Genomic DNA, 15500 nt, shown 5'->3' with positions numbered 1-15500 from the left:
TTCACTGCCGGTGATCTGTATAGAGCCTTTACTGCTACAATAAATTTCTTCCCTAACCCGTAATACTCCATTACATACCACAAGTAATTCCAGTTCACCCGGTCAAATGCCTTCTCTGCGTCTAATAATGCGACTGCCATCGGTTCCTCTGCTACTTCCGTAGCGTCGAAGAGTGCAAGGACTCTCTGAATATGATTGATAGTATCCCTTCCTGGGACAAACCCATGCTGCCTAGGGGAGACTAACTTCCTAATCACCAGAGATAATCGTGCGGCCAGGATCTTTGAATATATTTTAACATCGTTGTTGATTAATGTAAACGGCCGGTATGAGGCCGGATTTAACGGGGCTTTCCCTTTCTTCAAGAACATTACCATATTGGCCATATCCCATGATGGTTCCCCCTCCATTCTGTACCTGAATAAATAACTCTACCATTACCGGTAGTAATACTGCTCTGAAAGTTTTATAAAATTCTAAGGGGATCGAGTCAGGACCCGTAGCTTTTCCAGTGGCAAGATCGCTCATTGCCGTATCAATTTCCGAGATATCTATCTGCTCTCCCATGTATAGATTATCACCTTCAGATAGCTTATCGGCCTTAATGGGGTATAGAAACTCCAACATTTCTTCCTCTGGATATACAGATGTATCATTATATAGCTCCGTGTAATATCTATAAAATACCTTTCTGATTCCATCCACTTCTGATACTATCTGTCCTTGCCAATCTTTAATCTCTCTAATGACACTGGATGCTGTCTTCTGGCTTGCCCGTATCGCTAGCAAGCGCCCGTTTTTTTCTCCATACTCATACCTTTGTGAGCGCTGTGCTAAATATTTTTCCGCTATTCTTTGGGCCATAGCCTCATTAATTGCTGCTTTAACTATAGCGACTTCCTCCTGAGCCCTTTTTTTTATCCGCCCCAGTTTCTATAGCTATGACCAATTGTCTATCTGCTGCCCTCAGCTTCATTTGGGAGTCTTTTATTCTGCCTTGGACGTCTTTCTGCCTTTTAGTACTGAAGCTCAACGTTTCACCTCTAATTCCTGCTTTCAAGGTATCCCAGAATATCTCTACTGATGCTGACCCCTGGTTGAACCCCAAGAATTCAACTATCCACTTTCTCTTATGCTCACAATATTCTGGGTCCTTGAGGAGTCCTTTTTCAAATGTCCATCTCCTGTCCTTTGGTTCTAGCCCATCCAATTCTAAATCGAATACTAGGGGGTTATGATCTGATATAGTCCGTGGGTATGACTCAATCCTACCCCGCTTTAAAAGTAGGGGAGAGATCAAAAAATAATTGAGTCGTGCTAATTTCGCATGGGGGTGGAATAATAAGTATATCCAGGGTCTGATTTACGTAATTTCACCCAGGCATCCACTAATCCTATTTTTTCCTGAATGGCGACCATTGCCTTGTATACCCGAGGTTTACGCTCCTGATACTTCTTAGTTGTGTACGCTAATAAATCCTGTAGTCCCTCCCAAGAACCATTAAAATTAAAGTCGCCACATAGAATATAGGGAGGGGCCCATCCTGTTAGCTCGATAGCGAGGGTATCTAAAACTACTGGGTCGTCCGTGACTACCCCATATAGAGAACATAATGTGAAGCTACTATGCCCATAACTGCACTCTACGATTACCCATCTTCCGCCCCTGTCCGCCTTCTGGCTGATAAAATTTAATTTATTGGTCCGATCTAGTATTGCCACCCCTTTAGTTCTAGCCTCTTGTTCTGACCGGGCGATCACTTTCATGCCAAGCGAATCAAAATTTCAGAATTTTTATATTCCACATGTGTCTCCTGTAGGCAATAGATATCTGCCTTAAAGGTTTTTAATTCCTCAGCCACTCTCCTTCTTTTACGAGGATCATTTAGTCCACATATATTAATTGAGGCAATTCGAAGTCTAGCCATTTAATATTTGTGTTTCATTTCTTTTCTCTTTCTGCCCCCCCAGATCTTCACATCTAACTGCATCTTATCTTGAATTCTCTTCTCTCCTTGTTCCACTCCTCCTATTTTCTCCCCCCCCATTTCTCTCACTTCCCTTGGTCCTTTCCTTTCCATTTTATTCCCTTGATTTTCCATCTCCCCCCGCCATCCCTTTCCTCCTCCCTGCTCCCCTCCCCCTTCCTCCACCCCAGACCAGTCTCCTCCATCCCCCTCCCAGGTTCCTTCCCTCCCTCCCCGGGACTGGCCCCCCACCCTGTTGAGCAATCAGACCACTGATGGCCTGAATATTGGTGTTGTGTGTGTGTGGGCCCGGGCCCGCCCACCCACCAGTCTACCAAGCACCCTTATCTTCCCTGTGTCTCTACGCTCTATTGCTTGGCCCCCATCAAATATTCTTTTGCTTTAATTTCTGAAGTGAATACTTTTACTTTTCCAGTCATTACTGTTTTAAGTCGAGCAGGGGCCAGCAAATATGCCTCCTTTGTCTGAAAATGGCTTAATGATGTGTTGAAGCCGCCATCTCCGCTCAACGGTGGCATGACAGAAATTGGGGTGAGTGTAGAAAGTAACCCCATCCACAGTACGTGGGGTATTAGGACAAGCTGTATCAGATATCTCCTGTCGTAATAGGTAATTCCCAAAATAGACTAAGATAGCTCTAGGGTATTTAGAATCTACCCGTTGGCCCCCCTCCCGCCGGGTTGTTGGAAACCTGTGGACTCGCTGCAGCTCATTCTCCCAATCCCAATTCCCCAGTTCCGGGAAGGCCCCATGCAAAAGATTAACCATATAAGTCTGTATATTACTTCCCTCTAACCCTTCCGGTATACCCAGAAATCGAAAATTGTTCCTTCTCTGTCTATTCTCAAAATCTTCCATTTTCCACATTACATCCGTCAATTGTTCGTCTCTCATAGCGCTCTGTTCTTTAAGAGTATCAACATCCTGCTCAACTGCCACTATCCTTTCTTCCATTGGGCATAGCTTAGCTTCGATTTCTGTACACGATTTCGCAACCTTACGGACCGTCCCCTGCAATCTCTTTGTAGCAATCCTTGCACGCCGACTTTCGATCCTAGTCTCTGTTTGCAGCTCTTTAATTGAGCTATATATTGACTGCAAGATCCCTGCCTCAGTGCCCATCGCAGACAAATTACCAGCAGGGGCACCTACGTCTGTCTCCATCTTACCATTAACTGAGTCCTGATTACTCATGGTGGGAGTGTCTACTAGTCCAATACCGGAATAGTCCCACTTTAAAGTCCTGCCACTCATAGATGTTGAGTTTTCAAAACCCTCCAGAGGAGCAGGCCTTGTTTTAACTGGTTTCCGCTGTCGGCGCACCTGCCGCACTGTAAGTTTGTTGCTTGAGGATTTATTGCCAGCCTCAGATGTCTCGCTATCTTCAGACTCACCAAAGCTGCGATCAATGCTGCTGAGATCTGACTCCTCTGTCAAGGAGTAAAATTTATCACTACTATCTTTGCCCCAATCCATGAACTGGGGTTCTTTTCCAGTTGTTTTACCCCATCTTTTAGGGCTTCCTAGGGGCTTATGTAAGTCTTCCCTTTCCAGTGCGAGTCCCGATGTATTTGCAGTTCCTTCCTTACTCTGGCGCTCTGGTTGCTTGACTTGATCAGATCATTGTGTTTGGGGTTGCCTGCTCCCAAGGGGACCGAGCTCCTTCTCTCTTGTCTCCCGATTGCTATCTTTAATCTCTGACAGGTTCATGGTACATTGTATAGTTTTAATAAAAGATTCATTACTTTCACTACACAACTTCGTGCTGCTGGTACTTGGGAGAGTAGGTTCTTTCCCTAGCGTATTATTTTCTGAGGGGGGGTTATATGTACAACGAGGCTGTCTTGAGCCCCACCTGAAAGGAAAGTCGTAATAGTAGATTGACTTTTGCCTTTCCCCTTGATTTCCAGCGGGGGGTAATACTATCGCTCATCTTAGCGTCTTTCACTGATCCCAGCGTATTTTTCACAACTGCTTTCCCTGCTATAGACGTCAGGTGTTTATTTACTCCTGCTGGCTCTCCTTTATCCCTTCCGACGCGTGCCATCTTAGCTCCATCAGTCTTATCTCCAGAATTCCGAGTAGCTTTGGGTGCCATATTTGTTTTTAATGCATGAGATAAAAGCTTAAAAAGTCTTATTACTCCCACCGCTGCTGATAACACATCAAATATTGTTCGTTCAATCACTTTCTTCAGAGGCCGTGAGGGAGTATATAGGTGCCAAGATGAATTGACTTGTGTGCTCACCAGCATTAGAGCCCTCAAGTCTTTCAGTTCTCCTTTTATGCCCCCCCTTTTTTTTTTTTTACTTAATTTTACATTTTAACCCCCCCTCCTCTCTTTTCCCAGCTGGGAGGAAAGGACAATATCAGATAATATCGAGTAGTATCGGATGATATAAACTATATCAACTATTGTTGCTCTCTGCACCTTTACCTAAATAATATGTATTAGAATGTTAAGTTGATAATCAAACACGAATCCCTAAATGTCTGTATCAGTATTAAAGAGATTTACAATGCACATTATCAGAGAGCTTTTTTCACTTGCCCTCCTCCCAGTACCTGTTTGCAGCAAGCTCCATGAGACATCGATTTGGGAGCCACAATAATATCCCCCCTTGCATCCTCCACTCCTCTGGGTGAAGAAATGGCCAGAATGCACCCCTTTCCGTGAGCGCTGATGCCTCTACTCCAGCCTCCCAGCACATCCAAAAGTCCAGGGCCTCTTAGGGAACCAGCACGTTCGCCAGCTCCAGGTGATTCCTCGAAATTTACTGCGCGGCGCTCGGCGTCCTCTATCCGAGCGCTGCAGCGCCTGCAGCCACCTCGTCTCTCCCTCTCCCGGCGATACCAGGAAGCCGAGGGGGGTTCCCACCCCCCTCGTTCCCCTTAGACGGTGAGGGGCGATCCTCGTTGCAACCGCTCAGCGGTGGACACAGCGGTGGCTGTGTGCTTGGTTTCCTGGCGGGCGGGGCTTCTGAGCCTCGCTGTTACGCCGACGCCATATTGCCCGCAATGATTTCAAATGATCAATGTTTTCAAATATACATTTGAAGTGAATCTTCAGTGAATATTTGCTACTTATAAATACCTTACTCCTACTCTGTATAGTGGATTTCCTTTGTTGTTATTAAAACTATCTTCTGTGAACACATACTCCAAAATTCATTATCATCATTGCAAAACATATGTCCATAAGGAATTCAAAAACACAAAAAATAAAATTAGAAAAAATTGGCCCCTGACTACTGGATCTAATTAGATATTACCATTGGGAGCAGCTACTGCACCCCAAGACCTAAAACAACTGCTACTAGCCAGAACCTCTGCAAAGAAAATCAGGGGCACCTACCTACCCTTCAAGAATAAATAGTTATTTGGAGAATAAAGAGATGGTGGATGAAGGAGATATTTTTCTAACTAGCAACAAGCTAAAGTATGCCCTTAATGAAAAACGCATTAGCTGCCTGTGAAGCCCCCATTAAGTTGTTTTTTTGTTTTTTTTTTAAATACAGATGCAACAGAACAATAATTTTAGTTAATGTGTTCTCTTTGTGTCATGTCGGTAAAATATGTCATTATGCACAAAATCACATTAGATTTAACAGGTCGGCAGTTGAACTTGCATACATATTGATAGTAAACTAGAAACCGTGAATGTGTTCACTCATCTTTTCCCATTTCTGTTCCCTCTAAACTATCCCGGTTATTCTGTCGAGTGTCCGAGTGCGTCGCATAGGACTGACTATTATGTCCTGTAGAAACTGTAGGAAGGCTCGATAAACACCCCACTTTATACTAAAATTTGTTTAACTTGGAGTACATTACATGAACATTTCTGCACTAAGCTAAGTATGATTGCAGTTACTCTTCAAGGTTTGAAAATATGTAAGAGTTTAAAGACACTTGAACAAATTAATGTATTTTTCAAACATTTTCACGTGCATAGACTCAGTCTACTTTTGTATTCAATTTTACATGGTCTGTTTCGAATGATACTTAATTTGATAAAGTGTTCTGCATTATTGGTGTAGGTTATACTCCTGGTACTTGAATCATCGATGATAATAATGGTTTTACACTCAATTCAAAATGATCATTTTGAGAGTGGAATTTGCTTTTCTATTACTTTTATTTTCCTCTATCCCTTGGTTTGGTTGGAATGAGAATTAGGCACCTTTTCATGTTTCGATCTCTTTCATTAATAGCTTTGTCCTTCTAACTCTTAAACGATGCACAGCCCCTTCTCAACCACCCCCACCACAACCAACCCCCTCATCTGCCTTTCAATATCAGCATTAGAAAAGTCGTTGTGCAATTCAAGTATTTTTGTTTTCTGACACCAATTAAATCACCATTCAATGTTGTTGATTTTATATCTTAACCCATCCATGTTTTCTTGTCGGTACTTTCAACCTAATCTGCAACTTTGAATATCGTATTTTTCTGTACAAACTACAATATGTTAATAGGCACCACATTCTTTTTTTGCACAGACTCGATATACACTGAGCGCTACATGTGTCTTCCCACCATAGAAGATAACCTTAACAGTTATGAGGTAAGAAGCAACAAGCAACCACATTGAACAACGTTTCTTAAGTTAGCGCAATACATGTCAAAAGCTAATTAACGCACATTATTATATATATTACATTATATATTGCTAAATCCAAACTGGAACACCATTTAACAGCACGCCGCTAAATAGATATTGCGCATGTAATGCTATGAATAAAGTTAATATAAATGTACACCTCCAGTGAATTTTGAAACTTTTCCAGGCTCTCTGTCCTGGGCAATTTTACTTAACACTGGTGCCATATTACCTGATTATGGGCAACATGGGAGCAATAATGAGCTGCCATTTGCTCTGACTGATTGGCACATCTTTGAACTGATCAGCCAGTGGACCCGCTGTTTTTGCACTCATTGGTAGTGCAATGTCCCTGCCGAATTGCCTAAATGTACTTGTGCTAAATTGCCTGTAGTCAGTGATTGTCCAAACTTGGAGCAATATGCATTGCCTAGGAACAACTTTTTTAACATCTAGATTTACACATATTTATTTGTATGCTCACTAAAGAGCAGACACACAAAGCTTTTTATGGTCATAACTGATTTTCACTCCTAAAGAAAGAAGGATATATTTATAAGAGGTTTGCATCAGGTTTGCACCTCGCAGTGTGGTACTTGGGCAATGCAAATCTCTAAGACAGATTTATGAAGCCATGCAAAGCCACTTTATGTGGCTCTGAGTGGCTTCATAAATCTGAAGTAGTGCAACACAGCGCAAATTGCTGTGTTGTGCTACTCTACCCTTGGTAGGCCTTCCATAGGCGTTTCAGTGGGTGTTCACACGCAACTCCCATAGATCTTGTGTCATTCCCAGATTTACAAGGACTTGTAAACCTGGGAATGGGCCAAAAAGATATGCCTTCTCAGGTCAGATGAAAATGGAGCTCCAGGATCCCTAACAAGACGTTAGCTTGTAGCTGAGGTAAGTAAAAAGAATATGGGCCTCATTACGACCCTTGTGGCCGGGGTAAGCTGGCTGTAACACCGCCAACAGGCTGGCGGTGTTCCACCAGCTATTATGACCGTGGCGCAATAGCAAGCACCGCTGCCCTGGGGATTATGAGTCCCCGACTGCCAGCCTGGCCATGGCGGTAAACCCCACCATGGAAAGGATGGTGGTAAGAGGGACTTGGGGTGCCCATGGGGGCCCCTGCACTGCCCCTGCACTTGGCATGGGCAGTGCAGGGGCCCCCAGGCATAGTCCAATTGCGCATTTCACTGCCCGAATTTTGGGCAGTGAAATGCGTGACGGGTGCTACTGCACCCGATGCACATCAGAATTGCCGCCGGCTCTATTACGAGCCGGCGGCAATGTTGATGTGACTTTTACGCTGGCCCAGCGGACGGTAACAGTGTTTCCGTTTCCTTGGATGGGTCACACTACATACCTTCTTCCATTAAAAAATAGTTATTTAGCTATTCTCTGTCACAGCCATTGCCCAAGAATAATTAATAGGGTGGGCTGAAGTCCACTTCTCTGCATCGCTCCTAAAGCAGCCCCTGACTAAAGCTGGACTAAAGCTTGTCGTAATGGTAAGCCAGCATGACCTCTAGCTTGATAGCTCTGTTTCACAGCCCCTCGAATTAATGGTCAGATACATGAGCTTTTCATCTTATGTGTTTAAGTTTGGTTACTATTAAGTCCCAATAACATAAAATAAGTATGATAATAAATGCATCATCTCGAATTGCATGCAGATAATCTGCTCTTATAAATAAAACAACAAAAAATGTTACATTTTACTGTAGGCATCCATAATGTTATGGCAGTGATCAACAAAAATATGTAAACATAGATATGCGGCAGACATGATGCTAACACTTCTGCGTGTGTCCCTGACTTAACACCTTCTAATAGAACGAGATGAAAGAATTTGCAGGCAACCACAGGATAAAAGCAGAAGAGGCCTAAACAGGTTCTGTCACAGTGCTCATGACAGGAGAGACTTTCACTACAGCTCAGTTATAAATCTTATTGAAGCAGAAACAGGTTTATAGTTGCCTGGTTCCTCATGCTTAGTTGACATATTCTAGTAGAATGGCCAAGACCCTGTTCTTCGTGTTTGAACAGATTTTCAGGTATTTAACTACCTTTGGAGTCGAACACATAAGCTAAGCAATTCTGAAAATATTAGGCTGACCTATTCTATATATATGACTTAGAAGTATTAAGTTGAAGTATTTCCATCACATTTTGTTCTCTCTAAAAACAATTGTGTCTTGCTAATCATTGCGATCCCGTATTCTAAACCGAACTGGCACCCCCTTTTACCTGAACCTCCCACGTAAACCTTTCTTATCAACAAATATCACAGTCAGTGCTTAACTTGTATTAGTTGTTTCTGGTGCGGAGCATCGGCTCTTATTTTTGAGGACAGGCACTTATTTTTCTTCCTCGGCCATTACCTGCGAGCTAAAGACACACATGGGAAAGACTAGGAAGACAAAAACAAAAAAGCTGCAAGAGTGAGCTGAAGCGGCAGGAAAAGGCCCGAGATGGCTTCAGAATTACGCTGCCTCAGTATTCTGTGTTCGCACATTTAATTGCAGCAGCCGCGTGTTTAACAGGAGGGCTTTGGGCACCGGCATGTTTTTATTTACAAATTAAGCACTGATCACAGTGTGCAGCAGACAATCTCTTAACCACTCAAAACCCATACACCCCCCCTCCGCCCATAGTAATCTTCAGAGAGTTCATTTGACTCTCGAATGCAGCATCAAGAGGACGCATCCTTCATATATGGGCGCACAGCGAAGCTCCGTTCAGTGTAGTTCCCCATTTCTTTCGAACAAAGACAAATAATGAAGTTCCTGTTTTGCAAACGAGTAGCCTATCAGAAGTCACGACCACTGAGAGGCTGCGGTGAAATAAACAATTATATAATAATGATGTGAAATTTATAATGAGCACTCTCATTACAATCAATAATTCATCAAATTCTTTCTTGTCTTGTTTTAGAGTTCTACAGTGATGGAGAGAGCTGCAAATTTCAAAAACGTTCAATACCTTCTTATTCATGGAACAGCAGATGGTATGTTCCTGCTAATTAGTCAGCTGTGCAACAGTAGTGCTGTCAAGATAAATCAGGAGACCCACTGCTGTGCTCAGTCACATTAAGGCGTTCATGCTACAGCTAACACTTCAAAGACCAGCATTTCCAAATCTAGCACATGGGGGATGGGTTCGTGTGCTTGGAATGCATGCTGAGGACCAAGGCGCATTGTGCAGTTAATTACTGCTGATGATGTGCAGTGCATGCTGGGTACAGGCAATGTGTATATACCATTGGACACGATATGTTGATTTTCATATTTGCTTCATCTTATCTTCCCAAGAGGAGTATATGGCGCAGCGCAATGTACAGCAAAAAGGATTGCTTTGATCTATTTGTGAAATTAGGTCACATCACAAAATGATAGGCGGGTCGCAGCACATCACTGGGCAATTTACACACACTACTTGAATCCTTCCTACTAGTACAATCGCCCCCTAAATCCCTTAAATAACATACGTTATATTTAATGACACTTTAATTACCGACCTTGGAAAGATGGAAGGCTCAGTTGGTCTTCTGGGGATCTAAGTCTGTGAGTTACACATCACAGAAGATGTCAGCTAGCAGCAAGTGCATAGAATTTCATACAGACAGTAACATTTGGAAGGAATGTCACAGTGCACATAGAATCATTGGCGTTTACTGAAGCATACATACTCTTTGTACAGTGTCCACTCTGAATGGAATAATTTATAGTTGCTCCAAAATTCAGATAACTTAGCTGGCAATGGCATTCAGAGTGCCTAGAATCAGGCTAAAAAGTACAACTAAGTTTGTGATAAAAACGTAGCTTGAACCCAACACAGATTGATTACACATTGGACGCAGTCACCCAATCTCAAGGTCAACTCACCAAAATGTGGCACAATGGGGTAAATACTGTTTTTTGGAGCATCAAGGCTTTCGTTGTAAGCTCCTATCTCATGTGTGACCAATGCTTTGTTATTGTGCAGCGCTCCCTATGACCCTGTTCCCTTTTCTGTCAGTACACGAAATGAGCATCAGGGATGTATTCACAAAACAGGCTTCCATCGCTGTTTTTATTTCTTCATTGTTATGCATTTAACGTATTGTCAAGGTTATTTTGAGGCAGAATAGTTTTAATTGGGTAGGCTTGGTTGAAAGAATATCTCGTACATTGTTGAAAACAGTGGTGTAACACAAAAGGACTGCCAATCCCCCGCAGAATATGATGAGGGACCTCTGAATCTTTTACATATTAGAGATATTCATTGGCCTTCAGCTGAACAGATGCATGCCCCCTTGGAGGGTGGAGGACCTCCTTTGCACCTCAGGGGCTGTAGGGGCAGGCGTTATGCCTCTTACTCCACTTGGGGAACTGACTGCAGAATAAATTGTAATTCTTTCACAACAGTAAGTTCTTATTAGTTGAACTTATTTCTGATGAGGGTTCACTACAACACCTTTTATAATACATTCTGTAATAGAGCTTGTCATGCAGAACATTATTTTTGATGTTACTTATATACCTGGTTTATCAGGGGGTGCTGGTTACCCTCCACCTTGCACATCTATCTTGAGAGAAGCATGGCATGCATAGTCATTTAAATTCACCTGCCACTGTGTCACAATTAGGTAACAATGCTATTTAGTCGTTGCTGAGCAAGTCATGATAGTTAGTCATTCATCATATTTATATGATTAGACAGTTGCTTTTGTGGTTCAAAATCTAAAACTGTATGGTGAATATGTCAAAAACGTATTTTAAAATTCACTCTTTATTTTAGACAACGTTCACTTCCAGCAAGCTGCACACATCTCTCAAGCGCTAGTCGATGCTCAAGTGGATTTTGAAGCAATGGTATGTTCACCTGTTGTAATATAAGCAAATATGCTGTCGATATTCCATTCTTACTCTTATATTCTGAACCGGGGGTGGGACAGGGTGATCATTCAATAGTCAAATCATCAGTAGCATAGAAAGTAACCACAGACAATAACCCCAAAAAACAAATTGTACCCTGCTGAACCTCAATGGAGTTGTAAAAGACACACAGAGGTGTGTTGGTACTGGGATCACCACACACTTGTGATCCCTGATGCCACTGCATTTACTGCTGTAGTTATAACGTTTCCTTGCTCACAAATGATAATTCTGCCAAGAGGCACCATGAGTGAAAAAACGTATTGCTGAGATTGTCTGTTTGAGAAATATGATAGCGTGCACTAGTGATTTATAAGAAACTGCCCACAGCTGACGTATTCCACAGGGTACAATCACTATAGGCATCATTAAATTTACAAAATTGCCATACTCCTTTGCAGCTGGTGTTTGATACATCCAAACAACAATTTAAGAAATTATATCATCATTGAACATCTTTCTTTCAGTTTACCGCAACACAAAAATGTCCAGAAATAAAATAAGGGAATTAATTATATTTTAATTATAGAATTTAAATCCATTAAAAACATAATAATGAAATTATCCTGCATTTTAATTAACTGGCATTCTTTCCAATTGGCTTTTGATTTTCAATGGGGGCACAGCCTATAAGAGTCTATGTGGTAAATACCAGAAGACACGAGGACTGAGCAGTGGATTTGGAATTACTGAATCAATTTATAATTTCTCATGTCTGAGGGGACACTCAGCTTACCACTTCTAATCAACTGGAAATTCTTCTTAGAGTCACCAGTACTCCCCATATTGGTGACTCCGGGGTGGAAGGTGACCCCTAGTGTATTACCAAAGTATTTTAATGATGCCTAATTTGTATCTTTATCTTTATTCGACCATTCAAAAATAATAAAAAAATAACATCAATATAAATATAAATATCCACCTCACCGTACATCTATAAAATATGAATTCATCATTAAAAATATCTCCAATAAGATAAGTTAGCCTCCTAAACACAACTAATTTGGAAATGATTAATAACATCAACCTGCTCACAAAAAACAGTATCAAAAAAGTAAGCTGTTATGATAATGAATCCCTGATTTAAGGAAAAGGCAACCACTCACACACCCATCAAGAGAAGGAAGCATGAGTAATTAAAGTTGTACTGGTCTGTATTTTGTGAACCCAAGGCTCCTTTGAAAAAATATATTTATGTGGAAAGGGTAGACAAACCTTACAGAAGAATAAGAAATGAAGTGGGGTCTGTGGAAAAAAATAATTACAGTGACAGCAATATATAGACTCAGTCTCATATTGACCCAGTGGAAAACATAGTTGTTATCTTATCATGCCCAACCATAGCCTCATCAAAAGCAAACCCAAAAAAGTATCGGTAATACAGCCAAGACAGGGTTCAAGACCTACAGAGTTTTCTATCATTAAATATACTTTGTTGATTGCCTTCATAAGCCCCTCCCTCCCCTGCTCCATGCATCTACCACCCATAAAGCTTTGAATAATTCAGCCCTTATCACTAGAATTTAACCCATCTTGACAAATGAATATAGAGGGTCTGCCCAAGCTCTTGGAGGTGTTTTTTTTATATAACAGAGCCAAGGAATAGTGAGGCCGTGGTCACTGGAGAAACAAGCCTCTCTTCTTTCTTTAACTGCATTTGCATGCTCGTTTCACCATAGAGAGCGCCGCAATACCAAGGGAGCAAATTTAATTTGATCTTCTATAAATTCTAGTCCCAGCTCCTCATGAATTTCAAATAGGAGCTGCTCATAGGAAGGCCAAGAATACATTGGCTTTCATGGACTTCTTCCACCTGTCAAGTACTTACATTGCAATGCCCTTAAATTCTCACCCCAAAAATCAAGATTGAAATATATTTCCGCTTGTACATTTCCATGAGAGGGGTAATTGATTTTTTCCTTATGTTAGAAGCCAAGTTGAATAAAAAACCTTCAGATTGTTCAAAACACTGTTTCATGGCAGAGAGAAAAGGACCCTATGAGCTGTTGGAATCAAAGATAACACCCAAATATGGGAAATGGAAAGCCCTATCATTTGCCTTTAACTGTATCTCAACAGGGCATCAGATATTTTGGGCCACAATCCATTGTAAACATTTTAGTGAAATTAGTTTCTAAGTTTATCTGCTCCATGAACTGTACAAAGGAACCAAGTAACCTGTTAAAACTATTAGGGTTCTGGACATTATAAATGCATAGCCCGCCTATAGCAGTTCATGTATGGGTCCTTTACTAACAACTAACCCACCTCCAAAAGGGCTGCTTTGAGGCCAGTGATACACAATAAAAATAATACACAGCTTTTTAGGGCCTTGCACGTTAGCCTAAAATAATTTGTGCATTGCTGTTTTTCCCCAAAGTGTACAGAAGTTAAAAGATCCTAATGCAGAGCATGCAGAAAGTTCAACAGTCCTTCATCTTTGCCCAGTTCACGGAGGATGTCTCAGGGTTCGGACATATTAACACTGTCAAATGTGCATGAGGCATCCATTAATGCTATGTAAAGTGAACAATGTTTGGTGACCGTGAATTTAGATATGAAGAGATGAAAGTTCAAGCACTGGTCAAGTGTCCATAAGGAGCTCGTTAAACCATACTGGACTCCTGTAATTATGTTACGCTCTGAGTACCATAGCAGAAACCTCTCTTGGTCTAATGCCCTGGTAACTTTAAAAGCTGAGTCCAGTAAAGATATGGGTTGGTAGCAGCGCAGATCCCTACACCAGCCCTTCCTGAAGAATGGTACATATATTGAAGTTATGCCAGCATTGGTAGAGATCAGTCTTACAATGCTGTGTTTATAGAGTTTGTCAGTAGTTGAGTCCAGATCGAGTGCTCTGATTAGCTACCAGCAATATGAGAAAAATGTTAGTGCCAGTAATTACAGGACTCAGGGACTTCGTCCTCTGTCCTGAAGTTTAAAAAAATAATAATATAAGGGGGCAGTGTAGGGATACCCCAGATCCAAAATTAAAAACAAATTGGCAATGTTTGCAATGATTCTGTGGTATCAAGGCAAAAAAATGGTGGCCCACCATTTTATCATAAATGTATAGGAAGGGGGTGTCAGTAGGACCTCCTTCCCTGAGCCCACTTAGGACCCCGGGGTCCACATTTCCCAGGGACTGGATATATTTAATTAATTGGAGGGGTATGTATTCTCCCTCCCCAAGCCAATGGTGGCACCAGGGACCCCATCCCCTGAGGCTGAATTTGGGAAAAAGGGCAGGAGAGCATGTGGACCCCTCCCTGAGCCTGTGACGGCCCAGGGGACCCCATCCCCTGGGTCTAATTTTTCACACAGCCCAACCCCTAGCCTTCTTAGGCTCCAGGAACCCCATCCCCTGGGTTCAAACTATGAAAAAGGGGTTTTTATGAGGTAATAAAATATTACATTACGTTAAAAATACTGTAGAAATTCACGTTAAAAAAACAAAGGGTAAAGTAATGTTATAGTGAGGTGAATGTGTCAGTGGCAACATTCATGTTTTGAACTAAACAAAACACAGAAATTTACCACTGATGGTTAGCAGTGCTAACTACAACATGTGCCCCCACTATGCACTGCTTATCATCTCACATATTACATCACTCATGACATGTTCTATGACATAATTTATGACATCACTGATGACATCTCAAATGACATCACTCATGGCATCACTGGCAGCCCCACCTTGCACAGTGTTCTTATTAATAAGTTCACTGCAAATGTTGCAATGATATTATCAATGATGTCATAGAAGATGTCATGTGTGACGTAGTATGTGGATAATTAGCAGTGCATGGCGAAGGTGCAAGTTATAGCTACCTTAGGGCACGAGCTATAATACCTTGAGATAACTATAACTGGTGTGTATAAAATATTAGATTGTTACTGAACATTTCACCTATCTATAACATTCCTTAAACCTTTGTTTTTTCAGTGAATGCCAAGGGTTTTTTAACATAAAGTAATATTTAATTACAG

General features: G+C 41.6%; 1 protein-coding gene across 2 annotated transcripts in view; it reads left to right on the top strand.

The window, feature by feature from the left end:
- LOC138284925 (dipeptidyl peptidase 4-like) overlaps positions 1–15500 on the top strand; it is a 497709-nt gene that overhangs the window by 464752 nt on the left and 17457 nt on the right. For both annotated transcript variants that reach the window (XM_069224254.1, XM_069224253.1), the window contains exons 26-28: positions 6488–6552; positions 9529–9601; positions 11374–11447. In XM_069224254.1, the coding sequence (XP_069080355.1) occupies positions 6488–6552; positions 9529–9601; positions 11374–11447 (212 nt within the window). The remainder of the gene's footprint in view (positions 1–6487; positions 6553–9528; positions 9602–11373; positions 11448–15500) is intronic.

Source organism: Pleurodeles waltl, chromosome 3_1, assembly GCF_031143425.1.
Source record: "Pleurodeles waltl isolate 20211129_DDA chromosome 3_1, aPleWal1.hap1.20221129, whole genome shotgun sequence".
NCBI lineage: Eukaryota > Metazoa > Chordata > Amphibia > Caudata > Salamandridae > Pleurodeles > Pleurodeles waltl.
The sequence above is the reverse complement of the archived record's forward strand: the minus strand, read 5'-3'. Positions and strand labels throughout refer to the sequence as shown.